Source organism: Oryzias latipes, chromosome 5 (assembly GCF_002234675.1).
Source record: "Oryzias latipes chromosome 5, ASM223467v1".
Lineage (NCBI taxonomy): Eukaryota > Metazoa > Chordata > Actinopteri > Beloniformes > Adrianichthyidae > Oryzias > Oryzias latipes.
The window spans coordinates 7,769,632-7,782,534 of NC_019863.2; the positions used below are offsets into that span (position 1 = coordinate 7,769,632).

The following is a 12,903-nucleotide window of genomic DNA, read 5'->3' on the forward strand; positions in this document are numbered from 1 at the left end:
ATCCAAACAGAGGCTAGAATCTCCTAAAACACAATCAATAAAGCCATCAATAATTGATGAGAGGCGGCACGCGGGCTCACGCGGCCAAATGATAAGAACTGCGCTTCCTCTGGCAGACGCTAGAGGGCAGTAGAATAATTTACTTTTATTTTTCTGTACTTGTGTTTTCCGGGAGTTAAATTGAAACCAAACAGCGCAGGAGTCTGAGAGCTCAGCCGCCGAAACCACCGACGTTTGTGTTCCGACGGCGCTCCTGCAGCAGTGAGGTAACAAACACAAACAAACAAACATGGAGGAAGAAGCGGACTGAGGGGAGCTGAGTTTGGGATCCACCAGCAATGATCTAATGTGGACTTTGACCACCAGACTGTTCCGAACCGGTTATAGCGACTCTACAAAAGTATCGAGCGAAGGTTTAAAGGACAAAATGAGACAAAAACACGCAAAACAAATAAAAACTGTTTATATGTAACACGGGCTTTGTTGTCATCCGAGGAATATGAATCAGCAGTTTTTTACATTTTAAAAAGCATAGATTTATGTCGTCAATTATTTATATTATTATAGCTAAACTTGTTTGAGGAAAGTAATGAATTTTTGGAGTCGTTTTTGTCTAACTAGTTTGCTTTATTAGTTTCTTTTAACAGATATTTCGTTAAAATGTTACTATAAGTTTGTGTATTTTATTTTGAAAGGGTTTTATTATTATTATTATTACCTTTTATTTATTAGTTTTTAACAGTCATTTCCTCAAGTTGAACATCTTTGCAGCTTAAATTGTCTTTGGGTGAAATTTTTTCTCAATTATCCATTTCTTTTTCTGATCGAGAAATATTTGTGATACCATTTCTTAAATTTCTCTTTTTATTAATCCCATTGCAATAATTGGGAATAGTTGTGTCCATAAAACAGGAATCCACAACCTTAAACACTAAAACAGCCTTTGGCTCCAGTTTCTTTCCGATCAAAACCCAGTGAGAGTCACAAAGTCCCACTTTACACTTGAGAAAAGTACAATTTATTAGGTTTTTGTGGTCATTAAGTCATTATTTACACAATTTGTCTTTTAGTTATTTATATTAATTGCAATTTAGCAGTCTTCTACATGTCTAAATAAACCAATTTATTTTTTTTCTACTTAGGACAGCAGCACATACACGTTTCTTTCAAAATCTATCTATTTATACAAACGTATCATTTATTTAAAGCCTTAGCATTTATTCTTAAAAGCCAAATGGAGGGACAACAGCTGCACGTGGCTCCGTAGACAAAAAGAAAATACTGGGAAATTCCACCTATAAAACAGTGTCCAAACTTAAAAAATAAAAAAAAATAAAACACACAGAACAATTTTACTATACATGAACTTGTCAAAATAATATTTATTTTTATTAATATTATATTATATATTTTATTTTGATATTGCAGTCTCGAAAAGAAGAAAAAGTGTAATTACACCCCTCCCCCATATATAACTTAGAAAAGGCCAAACTCTCAGGTGGCTGTAACAACATGACGTGGTTCATAAATAATGTGCAGCTCAGAAGTGAAGGGGGTCTTGTTGTACTGACTCATTTGTCCTGTTTTTGCTTCTTCAGGATGGCAGCGGTTAAAATGACGGAGGGCAGCCTGCTGCTGGAGTCCTGCAGCGCACCTCTGTTCTACAGGAAAAGCCAACCTTCCTCCGGAGACGCCAGGATGTTCGTTCTGCTTCTTCACGGCATCCGGTTCTCCTCGGAAAACTGGCTCAGCATCGGCACCCTGGAGACTTTGGCCAAAGCAGGCTGCTGCGCCGTGGCTATCGACCTGCCAGGTGGGTCCTTTTGAATCAAGGCCAATGTTATTTTAATTGGACTACACTTCTAAAAAAATTCCCTCAGTGTTCTTTTAAAATTTCTCAGTTGTAGAACTTCCGGGGATTTGCTATGGAATCACAAAAAATGTTTCTTTTTAGGAAGTGAGGAGACAAGGCAAAGATTACATTCAAAAACGTACATGGATCCGCTTTAGTTTAGGTTTAACTGACAGTTCCAAAGGGTTTAAGTACACTGACCAAAAATATAAACGCAACACTTTTGTTATTGCTCCCATTTTTTATGGGATGAACTCAAAGATGTGAAACATTTTCCACATACACAAAATAACCAGTTCTCTGAAATATTGTTCACAAATCTGTCTAAATCTGTGATAGTGAGCACTTCTCCTTTGCCAAGACAATCCATCCCACCTCACAGGTGTGCCATATCAAGATGCTGATTAGACAGCATGATTATTGCACAGGTGTGCCTTAGACTGGCCACAAGAAAAAGCCACTCTGAAATCCTCAGTTTTGTTTTATTGAGGGGGTCAGGGGGACCCAGAAAACCAGTCAGTATCTGGTGTATCTAGTCTGCCTGTGTAATGTTGGTCCACTCTTCTTCAATGGCTGTGCGAAGTTGCTGGATATTGGCAGGAACTGGAACACGCTGTCGTATACGCCGATCCAGAGCATCCCAAACATGCTCAATGGGTGACATGTCCAGTGAGTATGCTGGCCATTCAAGAACTGGGATGTTTTCAGCTTCCAAGAATTGTGTACAGATCCTTGAAACATGGGGCCGTGCATTATCATGCTGCAACATGAGGTGATGTTGTTGTGGGATGTACGGCACAACAATGGGCCCCAGGATCTCATCACGGGATCTCTGTGCATTCAAAATGCAATGCAATAAAATGCACATGTGTTCTTCGCCCATAACAGATGCCTGCCCACACCATAACCCCACGACCACAATAGACAACCTGATCAACTCTATGCAAAGGAGATGTGTCGCACTTAATGAGGCAAATGGTGGTCACACCAGATACTAACTGGTTGTCTGAGTCCCCTGACCCCCTCAATAAAACAAAAGTGAAGATTTCAGAGTGGCCTTTTCTTGTGGCCAGTCTAAGGCACACCTGTGCAATAATCATGCTGTCTCAACAGCATCTTGATATGGCACACCTGTGAGGTGGGATGGATTGTCTTGGCAAAGGAGAAGTGCTCACTATCACAGATTTAGACAGATTTGTGAACAATATTTCAGAGAACTGGTTATTTTGTGTATGTGGAAAATGTTTCACATCTTTGAGTTCATCCCATAAAAAATGGGAGCAATAACAAAAGTGTTGCGTTTATATTTTTGCTCAGTGTAGTAGTAGTAGTATTCTACCTGAATCAAATCTGAAAAAGTCAAATCTTGCTTTTTTAAGGCTGTCATTAAGGAAAATATTAGTTGTTTTTTGCTGTAATATTTATCCCTGCAGTGTTTACTTTCTTTGTTACAAAAGAAACTGTTGGGTGTCCAATAAGCCTCCATGAGTTAATAGAATCCCTGCAAGCTTGAGGACACAAAAGGCCAAAACAACATTTTCATCCCAGAATCAGTGAATAAAGTGAATCCTAACAGATTACTTAGATCTCCAGCTCTGATGTTTATGTTTCCTGTTCCTCTGTCCATAGAACTGGGTCGATCAAAGTCAGCCAAAGCCCCTGCAGCAGTGGGAGAGCTGGCTCCTGCAGGTTTTCTTAAGGAGGTGTGTGACAAGCTGAACCTGGTCCCAGTGGTGGTGATCAGTCCATCCCTCAGTGGGATGTATTCCCTCCCTTTTCTTCTGGAATACCAGGCTCTGGTTCGAGCTTATATCCCCATCGCTCCCATTTGCACTGAGAAATTCACGGTAGAGCAGTACCAAAGTGTGAAGGTATGTGTGTGCTTCTCTTCTTTCACAGTTTCTCAACTTTTTTATTTGTTCTTTTTCCTCTTCTTCTGTTTATTCCATCAAAGTTTTCAGGGTTTTTGTAATGTTACCATCAGTGGTGTAGCTGGAAAATGTGTGCATCTAAAATGGAAACATGCACACATTTTCTGGGTTTTTAAAGCAGCACTGTACCTAAAGCTACATACACACTGGGCACGTGTGGGGCGTTCAAGAACGCGCTGAGCGGTGGTTTTTGGACGTGCGTTTAGTATATGGTGTTCATACTGCAGGGACTGTTGCTACTCGATACTAATGCATATACTCACAGCTGTAAGAGGCCTGGTGTGAAATGTCAAAGCGATGCAAGTCTCGTGAATCTTGCTTTAGGCTTTTTCTTGCACAGCTCTATTCCAATATATGAAAGACTTCCGGTTCCGGGTTACACAGCAGGACGCGTGGTGTGCCTCTCTGCGAAAACAACTATCTTCAAATTACTTAAAAAGTTGATTTTCTCCAAAAAAGAGAGCTGACCATGCCCCTGTCTGATAAAAGCTAGGAACTGGATATTGATAAATCATGTAATAAAATGGTTATAGTATAACGGGGTGGGATTATATAAGTTCGCTTCCTTCCACTCCCTTTCAAGCAACATTTATTAATATGTCTAATTATCCTAAGTTTGATTAGTTACTGTATGAATGTATAACTGATGTTTATATTGCTGTTGTGTATTATTTCTACTTAATTGCTTGAAATAAAACATTTCAAATCAAAAAATCAAAATATAATTTTGTCTGAGCTCAGACTGCAATTATAAGTTTCTCCTCTACGATTGATTTTTAAATGGTTGGCACTTCCGTGAATGAAAAAGGACGTCATTCATAAGTCATTACCAAGTCCCTGATTGGTCAAAGTTCAACTTGGCTTCAACTATGCCTGCACAATATACAGCAAATTTAGCGTTATCGCAATATCCAGCTCTGCAATATCCATATCGCAAAGGACGGCAAAAATCGCAATAAATCGTAAACCTTAAATATGTAAAAAAAATCTTATGGCAGCTTGAGGCATTTAACGAATCAAATAAATCCCTTTATGCATCTAACCAATCGGATGGACGCCTTCACGTTGTTGACCAATCAGGTGGAGGCCTATTATGTTAGATGTTTGCCACCTATGTCGATGAGGGTCATTTGGAGTATAATTTTTAAATCGTTGCAATGAAATCAGAATGATGTTTTTGGTTATTTTGCTACCTGTTTATATACAACAAATTATATCGTTATCGCAATATTAAGCTCTAATATCGCATATCGCAAGTTTTCCTCATATCGTGCAGCCCTACATTCAACACGTTTAATGGTCTCTTTTTTTGTACGTAGAGCCTGAAAATGGTTACATAATGTACACTTAGACACTCTGTCTTCAATGTGTTTGGACATGTTTGGCATATATAGAATGTCTTTGGCATTTTATATTGCCCATAAAGAAACGTTGACCATGTCTGATGACCACGTCAATTGGCGTAGTGGACGACAGAGAAACTACTTTGAGCCACCTAGTGATCCGTTCCACAATGGTTAACAAGTGTGTGAAACCCTTTGAGGGAGGCAATGGACCAACCACATCTACGTGCACATGGTCAAAACGCTTGGCAGGGATCTGGAAAGTTTTGTCTGCCGGTGAACTTTGGCACACTGACTTGAAGCGCAAGACGCGGCCCATCCCTTAACCTCTTTACGCAACCCAGGCCACACAAAACGGAAACTAACCAGCCAAAGCAGAAAAATCTGTGCCAAAATGCTCAGGGGGGACGAACACATGCGAGAGGCAGTCAGCAGCGATATTGGACTTTACGGCTACATGACGTATATCAGTCGTAAACTGGTAGATGGCTGCCAGGTGGCGCTGTTGACACGGAGACCAAGATTCACTCACCTTGGCCATGGCAAACGTAAGTGGTTTATGATCCACATAGCCAGTGAGAGAACGTCCTTCAAGCAGAAAACAGAAATGTTGAGTTGCCAAATAGAGAGAAGGCAACTCGTGGTCAAAAATACTGTACTTGTGTTACAGACTCTGCAACTTGTGGCTAAGAAATGTTAGAGTCTGCCAAGTGTCCGCCACTTGCTGCTCCACAACAGTACCAACCGGTATGTCTGAATCAGTGTGATTTCAGCCTCTGGGCCTGGGTGCATGAGGAGAGCAACCTTAGCTCTGTCAAACGCAGCGAGGCGGTCTGATATCCAATCCACAGGGTCTGCGGCTGTAACAGGTGGGCAGCCCGGAGAATGAACCTGTTGTAAAAGTTCACCATCCCCAAAAGTCCTGCAGAGACTTGACCAAAGTCCAGGACAGGAGAAATTTGCCATGGCCTGGACTTTGTTGGGCAGCAGAACCGCATCGTGCACCGAAATTCGATGACCCAAAAAATCAATGGATGGTAAATTGAACTGGCATTTGGCCGGGTTGAAGATCAAACCATGGGTTTCCAAACGTTGCACAAGATGCTCTTCAGGGGAGGGGCTGGCCACCTGAATGTCGTCTAGATAGACGAACATTTACTCAAGATAGCGTAGCACCGATTCCATCAACCTTTGAAAAGTCTGGGCTGCCCCTTTAAGAATAAAAGGCATGCGCAGAAACTCGAAAAGTCCAAAAGGAGTGATCACTGCAGTCTTAGGCACGTCTTTGGCCTGCACTGGTGCCTGATGGTAACTGCGCACCAGGTCCACTTTAGAAAAAATTGAGGTACCCCACAAACAAACTGAGAAATCCTAAATGTGAGAAATAGAATAACGTTCATGTGTTGTGGCGTTGTTCAGACGGCGAAAATCCCTGCATGGGCGCCATGAACCATCTGCCTTGGGCACCATGTGGAGGGGCGCAGCCCAGGGGCTGTTAGAGTGCCTGACGTTACCCAGTCTCTCTATGGGCACAAACTCCTCTTTAGCGATCGCCAGTTTTGCTGCATCGTCGTACCTGAGCAAAAAAAAGTGGGGATGAAATGCTTCATTCGTGCTTATCTACAGTGGAGGAAAAAGCATGGGTGGTCCCATCAATTAGTCTGCGGTTAGCCATACCTACTAAGAACCCATGTGCGCATGAAAAACATTTTGGTTTCATCTGATCATAGGACATTCTCCCAGTCCTCTTCTGGATCATCCAAATGCTCTCTAACAAACTTCAGACGGGCCGGCACATGTACTGGCTTTAGCAGGGGGGACACGTCTGGCACTGCAGGATTTGAGTCCCTGGCGGCGTAGTGTGTTACTGATGGTAGCCTTTGTTACTTTGGTCCCAGCTTTCTGGAGTTCATTTACTAGGTCCCCTTGTGAATGAACTAATTATTGACCAGCCTGGTGCAGGCCAATAATTTTGTTTTTGGTGTCCTTAGATAGCTCTTTGGTCTTTGCCATTGGGGAGTTTGGAGTGTGACCTTTTGAGGTTGTGGAGAGGCATCTTTTATGCAGATAACCAGTTCAAACAGGTGTCATTAATACAGATAACAAGTGGAGGATAGAGGATCCTCTTAGAAGTTACAGGTTTGTGAGAGACAGAAATCTTCCTTGTTCCTAGGTGACCAAATACTTTCCACCATAGTTTGCAAATATAATGCCGAACGTTAGCCGTAGAAACCTGTAACATTCCATGGGTGTGTAAAATGCGCAGAGCCTTGTGCTTTCTTCATCCAACTTGATTTGCCAAAATCCATGATTAGCGTCAAGCACAGAGAAGTATTTGGCGTTTGGCATACGAGACAAAACCTCTTCCACAGTGAGCGATGGATAATATTTTCATTTTATCGCTCGGTTCAAGTCTTTTGGGTGTAACAACAGTGACCATATTGTTGACCCACTCTGTTGTTTCTGTGTGCCTTGTAATAACTCCCATTTTTCCATTCTCTACAGTTCGTGTACAACTCAGGGCTACAGGAATCCTTCTGTGTGCATGTATGACTGGAGAGACTGCGTGGTCTATTTGGATGTGATGCTAGCCTGGCAAACAACCAAGAACATCAAAAAAATCCTAGTGTTTGAGAATATCTTTCTCTCTTCCAACAGATGAACTAAGTCTAGTTTCAAACATGTAACATCTCGAGAATATAACACTTACATCTTCCTGAGTGATTTCAAACTCAATCTTGTGCTTTTTTTCCACTTTGTACAAACAGATCAATAGTTTCTTACCTAATGCTGCCACCTTGTGAACAAAACAGGGGACTAGTTACCACTTCAAGTTTAGTGAGTTTCCACAGGCATTACATTACGATCTGCTCCTGTGTCAAGCATACATGTCACCTCCTTGTTGTTTATCTTGAAGTTTCTGTCCAAATCTCAGTCTCTGTATCTCCAGAATCCATCATAGCAATGACTTTTTTTTCTTACTAATTCCAGAAATATGTCATTTTCACTTTTTTTCAGCTCTATTGTGTGCACTTTCTTTCCCTGCTGTTTTCTTTGGACTTGAGATCTACACATCTTAGCAAAAATAATTATTTTTCTTTCAAAGGTTGCATGTTTGTCCAAATGCTGGACATATTTTAACTGCATGCTTAAATCCACATCTGTTAGTTTATTTCTTTGATCTCTGTTTTCACTGGTTTAAATGTTCCTTTGTTTTCTTTTACTTGGTTCGTCATTATTGCACTGACACGACAAATTTAATGGCCTTTTCTAGAGTCAGATCTGCTTCTGTGAGTAATCTGCCTCTCACGTGGTCATTCGTAATGCTGCGCACAATTCTGTCACTTACCCGGGAATCGTGTAAATCTGTAAAAAAATTCAGTCCTTGGCTTTTTTTCTTAAAACTGACATATCCTTCAATGGTTTCTGCCTGCTTCTGTGCTCTTGTGAAGGATGTGCCGTATGTAAGTTGCGTTTTTCTTGGTTCAGCACTGTTTCAAACTTCTTTTTCAGCACTGCGATTTTGTCTTTCTCATCGTCCCCCAAATTCAAAAGTACTGTATATACTTTTACCATTTCGTCTCCTGGGACATGAAGAAAAGTTGCACATTGCACCTTCTCCGACTTTTCTGCATTGCTGCCGGCTGTACAGAAGAACTCAAATCGCTGACTCCAGTTTCTCCAGTTTTCCGCTAAGTTTCCTGGCAAACTCAGATTTCGGTGGTGGTTGAAACTGCAGCATTTCCTCTTCTTTCAGATCTCTTTTCTTCTGACGCTATGTAATATCGATGAGTCAGGACGACCGACTTAGTTTGAACAGGCTTTAATGGGGCTAGACCAAATGCACACAATATTTATTAGCTTCACGTTATTGCTACACAAACCCATCACTTCCTTAGTCCAGATATCGCGTGATTGAACACCTCGCATATATCACACAAGCTAAATACTCTGCCCTCAACTGATTGCAATAATGCATGTTTCTTATGAATTCAGCACCAAAAAAAGCAAACCCAAAAATTTGAATGGTTTAGAATAGATTGCCATTAAGCATTACAAAGAAGCAATCTCCAAAAAACAAAATACCTTAATATTATTGTTGACTTTAGCTTTATGCATAAAACCTCCAACTACCAGTGCAAACATGTTCTGGTTGTGCCAAATACTGTACTGTTGATTATTTTTGGTTATTACTGTATTTTTCACACCATAAGGTGCACTGAATAATGTGGCTCACCTACATTCAATGGACTATTTTCAAACTTAAGTCAAATTTAAGGCACACCGAACTATAAGGCTACATTCACACTGCAGGGTTTAATGCTCAATTCTGATTTTTTTTTTGAAAATATTCGATTTTTTTTTTTTTTTTTTTTTTTTTTTGCAAGGCCGTTCACATTTCTAATTAAATGCTAACTTTTGTAATCTCCTGTGTGACCGTGAAATGACCCAGAAGTGACCTGCATCTGCAAAAGAGTACTCAACGGTGAACGACGTCACTTGTTGTTTGCGGAAGTGGCTAACGTTAACAATGGATGTCAACAACAGTGTTGTCAACAGCGGAGCTCCTTTTGCATTTTTAAATGTATTTTCACAAAGGAGCCAGCACAATAACAATCTTCTCATTTTAAAATGGCATTGGAGCCAGGATCGTCTGTACACACTGTTGTGGAATGGGGATGTGTATGTGCTGGGGCCGCGCGTGTGTGGGTAAGAGAGAGGAGAACGTGCGTGCAGCGCAGGAGGGAGTGAGAGGGGCAGTGGGGGCGCGCATTCATGTTGTGTGTCACGGAGGAAGGAGAACGATAATAAAGGAAGGCTTCCCCCAGATAAACTGCTATTGACTCTTTATGAACACGCTCTGGAGAATCTGTGGGTTCGAACGGGGAAGTGAACCCTGAAGGAGGATCCGCCTTCGGCCCTGGAGAGGGTCTCCCCCGCGCTTCTGACCATGGTTGGAAAGGAAAAAAATTCATCAAGGGAAAGGTTCAACACCACACTCGGCCATTTCGCTGGAAATTCTTACTAAAACCGCCCGGTTGCTATAAGAGCCCTCGAGTTTGGCCTGAATAGAGCTGTCACCCCAAATAATAATCAAATCGGTGACCTCACTTCCCTTCCACTGACTGGTCTCTGCAGCATCGTCCACCATGTTTGTTGTTAATGTTCTCGTTCCCGCCTACTTCAACGCAGAATTATGACGTTTGTAGCGTATTAATGACGTACAGGTCAGATACATGTGGCCTGGCCGTTCAGACGGAGGTCGCATTTCAAAAGATTGGATACGTAACGGATTCAGGACCACATACCCAAGTGGCCTGGGTCACATTTGAAAAGATCGGATCTGTGTCGTTCAGACTGTCATGACAAGATCAGATATACAGTACACAATGGGGCAAAAAAGTATTTAGTTAGCCACCAATTGTGCAAACTCTCTCACTAAAAAGTTAAGAGAGAGCTGTCATTTTTAACATAGGTATACCTCAAGAGACAAAATGAGAAAAAAATCCAGAAAGTCACATTGTCTGATTTTTAAAGAATTCATTTGGTCTCCTACAAACAAGCAAAATTTCTGGCTCTCACAGACCTGTAACTTCTCCTGTAAGATGATCCTCTTTGTCCTCCACTTGTTACCTGTAGTAATGGCACATGGTTGGACTGGTTATCTATATAAAAGACACGTTGGGGGGCTTTGAGGTGGTCCTGCTAGCCCCGGTCTGGGTGTCTGGCTGGACTGCCCGGCGGGCAGATTCCCTCAATCTGTTACACCATGCAGGTGTCCACCATAATTTACAAATAAATTATTTAAAAATCAGACAATCTATAGCACTTTTCTACCTTCCTCGAAGGCCCAAAGCGCTTTACAGTCACAGTCCCATTCACACACTGGTGGCGGCTCTGCTGCCGAACACTGGCGCCAACCTCCCACCAGAGGCAAGGTGGGACCCAGTGTCTTGCCCAAGGACACATGGGCGAGCAAGGCGAGAATCGAATCTGCAATCTTCCGATCAGAGGTCGACCGGCCTTCCACTGCCCCACAGCACTGTTTTTTTCTAATTTTGTCTCTCATGGTTGAGGTATGCCTATGATAAAAATTACATGCAGAATGACAGAACACTGCTCGACTCAAAAAAATCAAGTGGCTGCAGAATAGATCTCTTATATTGTAGGAGTTCACTCAAGTCCTTGTGCTGCTCTGCTTCTGAAAAAAGTGAAATTATAGTTGTTCTTTCAGAAGAAATGACTTGCACATGCAAAGCGTAGGGTCCTTTTTGTGAAACGGCATTTTAAAAAAGGGAAAAGCTGCTGGAATCCCTTCAAAAGGCTAAAAAATTACTGTCATCAATATATTTTAAAACAAAAGGTTATTTTGTAAAATGTTTCACAGGAAAAAAAGATCATGACCCCAATAATTCTAGTGGAAAGATCTGTCACAGAGGTGTCCCACCTCACAGCAAACACAAAGACGACAGACAGTTGGGGAAAAGGGAGCCGGACAGATTTTTTTCACAAAAGACTGATAATTACAGCATTAAACGAGTAACTTTTGAAAAAATTTGGGCAGATGGTGAAACATTAATCATGCGAAAATAATTTAAAGTGATTTCCTCAAAAGGTGCTATTGTAGTTTTTTAATGGGGTTTTCTGCATTGTTACTGTGTTGATTGTGTTATGTTTTATTGTCACTTTGCACCAGCAGGAGGCCTCATTTAGAAAATCTGTGACATCTGAAGCATACTTGAAATTCCAGTCTATATATTTGTGATATGACAATAGAAATCACATTTCTTTCCTTCATGTGTCCAGGTTCCAACGCTGATTGTTTATGGGGATCAGGACACTCAGCTTGGGGAGGTCTCGCGCCGTAATCTGATGAATCTGGCCGACCACAATGTGGTGGTGATGAAGGGAGCAGGTCATCCTTGTTACCTGGACGACCCAGACACTTGGCACAAAGCACTGACAGATTATCTTAACAGGCTCTAAAGCTTTTTACATATCTCCATTAATGTATAAAAGATGATAGAATCACGTTTATTTTTTTTCCAGTAAATAGCTGCGTTTACATGGGCAAAAGCAATCGGAAAGAATGCCTGATCGGAAGAAAATGCGTCATGTAAACACGCCGTTCGGAATAGTCTGCTCCGATCAGACTCGTACGGATCAAAATTTTTTTCTGATCGAGATAGGTGGGTTATGCCGATTGTTGATCCGATCGTGTTGCATGTAAACAGTTCATTCCGATCGTGTGTCACTACTGCTCTGGTTTAACGTCATGCATAGACGGTTTTTGCTCCAGAGAAAGCTTTGGAGCTTAAACAGGACCGACCCGCTCCTCTGCGGAGGCCCGGTGAGAAGCGCTGCTGCCCTCGCCCCACTGGCTCTCCGCCTCTCCCCTCTCTTACACCCCTCACGAGGGGGGTGTCGGGGAGGAGCGCTTCGTGCCCCTTGACGTCTGGACCCTGCGCGGTCCTGGCTTGGGTGCCGGTGGACCGAGCGAACCGTGTCTCTGAGCAGAGCAGCTGGATTAATAACTTTGTGTTTGAGGGGAGGAGGATGCTTTGTTACATGTGTGTTTTGTTGTTTTGTTACGTGTGGGAGAATTCGGACTGCGATCCGTCCCGCCGCTCTGGGTTAGCGGCTGCAGGACTCAGGAGAACCATGTGTCCGAGCAGAGCCTTATGCTGAAATATGCTGTTATTTTGTATGTCAATTGTTGTTTGTAAGCATAAAGTGTATTTTCACATTTGAAGAACAAAATAAAATAATTAATATA

At 41.9% G+C, this 12,903-nt stretch overlaps 1 protein-coding gene across 2 annotated transcripts; it reads left to right on the forward strand.

The window, feature by feature from the left end:
• Positions 1-106: 106 nt before the first annotated feature.
• abhd14b (abhydrolase domain containing 14B) lies at positions 107-12,903 on the forward strand. 2 transcript variants are annotated; one of them, XM_020703114.2, is made up of 4 exons: positions 107-266; positions 1,590-1,813; positions 3,482-3,723; positions 11,934-12,903. In XM_020703114.2, exons 2-4 carry the CDS (start codon positions 1,600-1,602, stop codon positions 12,111-12,113), a joined length of 636 nt encoding a protein of 211 aa, XP_020558773.1. In that variant the 5' UTR covers positions 107-266; positions 1,590-1,599; the 3' UTR covers positions 12,114-12,903. The 2 variants fall into 2 exon arrangements, with proteins under 2 accessions (XP_020558773.1, XP_011473090.1); XM_011474788.3 differs by having other exon boundaries at positions 1,599-1,813.

Coding starts and splice junctions, on each gene's coding strand:
- abhd14b (XM_020703114.2), top strand. CDS start 1,600: ATGGCAGCGGTTAAAATGACGGAGGGCAGCCTGCTGCTGGAGTCCTGC. Junction 1,814..3,481: donor CGTGGCTATCGACCTGCCAG/GTGGGTCCTTTT, acceptor CTCTGTCCATAG/AACTGGGTCGATCAAAGTCA. Junction 3,724..11,933: donor AGCAGTACCAAAGTGTGAAG/GTATGTGTGTGC, acceptor TCATGTGTCCAG/GTTCCAACGCTGATTGTTTA.